Source organism: Monoraphidium neglectum (genome assembly GCF_000611645.1).
Source record: "Monoraphidium neglectum strain SAG 48.87 unplaced genomic scaffold scaffold04976, whole genome shotgun sequence".
NCBI classification, from domain to species: Eukaryota; Viridiplantae; Chlorophyta; class Chlorophyceae; order Sphaeropleales; family Selenastraceae; genus Monoraphidium; species Monoraphidium neglectum.
This window is the reverse complement of record NW_014008654.1, coordinates 1-3719: the sequence shown is the minus strand read 5'-3', so window position 1 is coordinate 3719 and position 3719 is coordinate 1. Positions and strand designations below refer to the sequence as shown.

Here is a 3719-nt window from a genome sequence, read left to right as displayed (position 1 = left end):
ACCCATTCATATTCCCCCAACCCCCCAAAGGCTTCAACCCCGACGCCGACTGCACCGAGGTGGACGGCTCCAACGATGCGCGGTGGCGCCGCCCCTTCCCCTGGAGCCAGGAGCTGAAGCGGCTGAACGCCACCTACTTTGGCAACAGGGCGTTCAGGATGCAGCAGGTGCGGTGGGGTTGGGGTGAGACTTGGGGTGAGACTTGTATGCACGCGCGCGCGCGCGCGTGTGTGTGTGTGTGTGTGTGTGTGTGTGTGTGTGTGTGTGTGTGTGTGTGCGCGCGCGTGCGCGCGTGTGTGTATGTATGTGCATGCTATTGCATGTCGTTGACGCACAGAGTATGTTGAAGGGAACAGGACAGGGAGGTGTGCACGTGTGCGCGCGTGCGCACGCATGCATGTTCTTGATGCAGCAGGTGTGGTGATGGAAACCAGGGAAACAGGCAGCTGGTGTGCACGTCCAGCATGCAGCGCGCAGGGACGCGGGCGTCGCCATGGGAGTTTGCACATGCGTGATGCGGGCTGGCAGGCGCCAAAGCGCTGGGTTCAATTGGGTTACAGTAGAAATGGGGCAGGGAAACGTGGTGAGGGAACAAGGGTCTTGGAGTGTACCTGATTCGCGCGGCTCCAAGCAAGCTTAAAGACCATATGCCAGCAGAGCTGCATGGCCCTGGCCGCGCCCAGGCCGCAGCCGGACCACCGTTCCCTTGTGGCCGTGCGCTGGGCCCCCAAGTTTTGCCATCCACGCCCCCCACCCCATCCCTCCAAACCCTCCCTCACGTCTGCTGGCCACGCCCCCACCCCGTCCCTGAACACCCTGCCCCCCAAACCCCCAGGAGCGCATCATAAACGCCACCCTGGCCGGGGAGGACGTGTTCGTGCTCATGCCCACGGGCGGAGGCAAGAGCCTCTGCTACCAGGTCGGTGGGCGTGCGGCGCGCGCTCAGGCGGCGGGGTCTCCTGGCTTGGAAGCACTCGACGGCAAGGGGGACACGGAGACGCGCTGTGGCAAGGCCCAGCAGCTGGCAGGGTGCAGTCGAAGGCAAGGCTCAGCAGCTGGCAGGGTGCAGGGGGCAAGGTGCAGCAGCTGGGCGAACCAAAACGGAACTGCGCCGTGCCATGCACCCGGCCACATGGCTCGACAAAACTCTTCGCAGCCGCCGCGCTCCGTTGCAGCCGGCATCGATGCCGGCCGCCACACCGAAAGCAAGCCCCCCCCACCCCGCCCTCGCACCGCCTGCAGCTGCCGGCGCTGCTGTCTGACGGCCTGACTGTCGTCATATCGCCCCTGGTGTCGCTGATCCAGGCGAGGCTGCTGACGTCATCACACGCCTCTGCTGCTTTGCCGGCAACCGCTCAGCCCGCATGTCTCTCTCGCATGACCATGACCCGGCTCTCCCGCGACCTCCCACGCCCTGCATCCTCTCCTCCGCGCGCAGCAGACAAAGCCTCCTTCTCGCAGCTCCTGCCCCCAAACCCGCCCCACCCAAGACGCCATAATACGTGTTCTGTTGCCACCTGTCAGTCTGGGCCCTGGTTTGAGCCCTGTTTTGTCAAACCCCGCAGGACCAGATCTTCCACCTGAGGGAGGCCAACATCGGGGCGGCCTCCCTGGGCTCGGCCCAGTCTTGGGAGGAGCAGCGGCAAGTGCTGGACGGGTGAGGGGGCGCGTCAGAACTAAGGGGATGAGGCCCCATCATGATATGGGACTCGGCTGAGGCTGCACATTTTGAGCCTTGCAAATCTGGGAAGGGCGTGGGAATGGTGCGAGGCGGGGAGCGCTGTGCAATGCCCTTGTCGGCACGCGTGTCTGATGATGTCGTGCGCTCCAACCTGCCGTCTGCAGCATCAAGGCTGGGACCTCGGACGTCCGGCTGGTGTTTGTGACGCCTGAAAAGGTGGGGGCAAACCATTGCGGCAGCGCGCAGGCGGGCCCGTTTGCGGCAGCTGCTGTCTCAGCTGCTGTCTCAGCTGCTGTCTCAGCTGCTATCTCAGAGCTGTCCGCCCGAGTGTATGCACGTGGTGGTGGTGGCGCCTTGAGACGTCGGGTTGCCAGCTGGCGGGCTGCATGGCATAGCAGCGTGTGGTGAGGGTCGGAGGCGGCGGAGCCCATAGGTGCATGCCCACGCGCAATTTCAGACCCCCGCCCTCCCCCCCGCCAGGTGGCGCGCAGTGACGTGCTGATGCGGGCGCTGGACGGGCTGGCGGCGGAGGGGCGCCTCGCACGGGTCGTGGTGGACGAGGCGCACTGCGTTTCGGTAAGCGGGGCCGTTGCTACACTTTCGGTCAGTCACAGTGGCTGGAGGCGTCTCGCTGGCGTAGATAGATGTGACAAAGCAGAGTGCAGCGCGGGCGGGGGCCTGCTGCGCACTGGGGGTCGCGGAGCACTTCCTGCTGGTGGATGGAGGCCTGGAATACATCCAGAGGCCTTGTTTGCGGCACGGCAGCTGGCCCCATTCCCAGGAATCCGCAGGATCATTTGCACACAGGACCTGGGACCCTGAGAACATTGGCTCCCCATCACCCTGGCAGCACCGACAAAACTGATCGTTTTGTCGCTCCCCCGCCCACGCCAACCGCAGCAATGGGGCCACGACTTCCGCCCCGACTACAAAAAGTTGTCGGTCTTCAAGGCGCGATACCCCAAGGTGAGTTCAACAGTTTAAAATCATCATCAGAGATTTGCATAAATACTTACTTGTATATATATGATGCCCTTGCGTGCGCGAGTGCCGAGCTCTCGCCCTCTGTCAATGTGGTCAAACTCTGCCTGAGCTGCCGGCAACGCCAGCCGGGGGGGCCCGAAACTGGCCCTCAGCACTCACGCCACCTTGTTTCAACGGCTCAGGGCCGATGGACGGCCCATCGCGGCTCGGATGTGAACACCCGCATCAACCCAGCTGTGCGCCTCCTCGTTCCCGCCTGCCTCACTATCCGCCCCGGCCTGCCGCGCCCGCACTCTCCCCCGCAGGTCCCCCTGATGGCGCTGACCGCGACGGCCACGGCGCGCGTGCAGCACGACGTGCGGCAGCAGCTCTGCATCCCGCGCTGCGTGGTCTTCAAGACCAGCTTCAACCGGGACAACCTCAGGCGCGGCCGGGGCGGCACAGCCCCCGCGCGCGGGGCGTACCAGCCCTCGCGCCCGGGGCGGCACAGCCCTCGCGCCCGCGGCGGCGGACAGGGCCCTCTTGAGTTGGGCTGGGGGCGGGCCTCCGGCGGATCGCAGGTTTGCCGCACATTGCTTTCGTCTCTGGGAGTTTGGAGCCCTTCCTACATGAAGTACGGAGCAGCGCTTGCACCCACCCAAACGCTTGCACCCACCCAAACCCCCAACCCAACCCAAACCCCCAACCCCCAGGTACGTTGTGCGCAAGAAGGGCAAGAGCGCGGCGCAGGACATCGGAGAGCTGCTCACGAAAAAGTGAGGCGGGGAGGTGTGGTTCTTCGGCCGGCGGGTGTCGTGTCGAGAGGGGTGGGGAGGACAGGCAACTGGACAAGGTTTACAAATCGCAATCTGCATCAACGAGCTGACCGGACATCTCGTGCTCAACAGCGCCCCGCTCATCGACACACACAACACACGCGCGCGCGCGCACACACACTCACACACGCACGCGCGCGCGTCCCCAGGTACGTCGACTCCCGGGGCCGCACCCACTGTGGCATCATCTACTGCCTGTCGCGCAACGAGGCCGAGACCCTGGCCGCCAAGCTGGCGGA

At 65.0% G+C, this 3719-nt stretch overlaps 1 protein-coding gene across 1 annotated transcript; it reads left to right on the top strand.

Annotated features, from left to right (window-relative positions):
* Window positions 1-158: 158 nt before the first annotated feature.
* Window positions 159-3424, top strand: MNEG_15041 (bloom syndrome protein; the record flags this gene model as incomplete). The annotated part of the gene is made up of 9 exons (XM_014036488.1): window positions 159-167; window positions 836-919; window positions 1243-1290; window positions 1566-1657; window positions 1846-1897; window positions 2162-2257; window positions 2582-2647; window positions 2971-3125; window positions 3358-3424. 9 exons carry the CDS (start codon window positions 159-161, stop codon window positions 3422-3424), a joined length of 669 nt encoding a protein of 222 aa, XP_013891942.1.
* Between the last annotated feature and the right edge of the window lie 295 nt (window positions 3425-3719).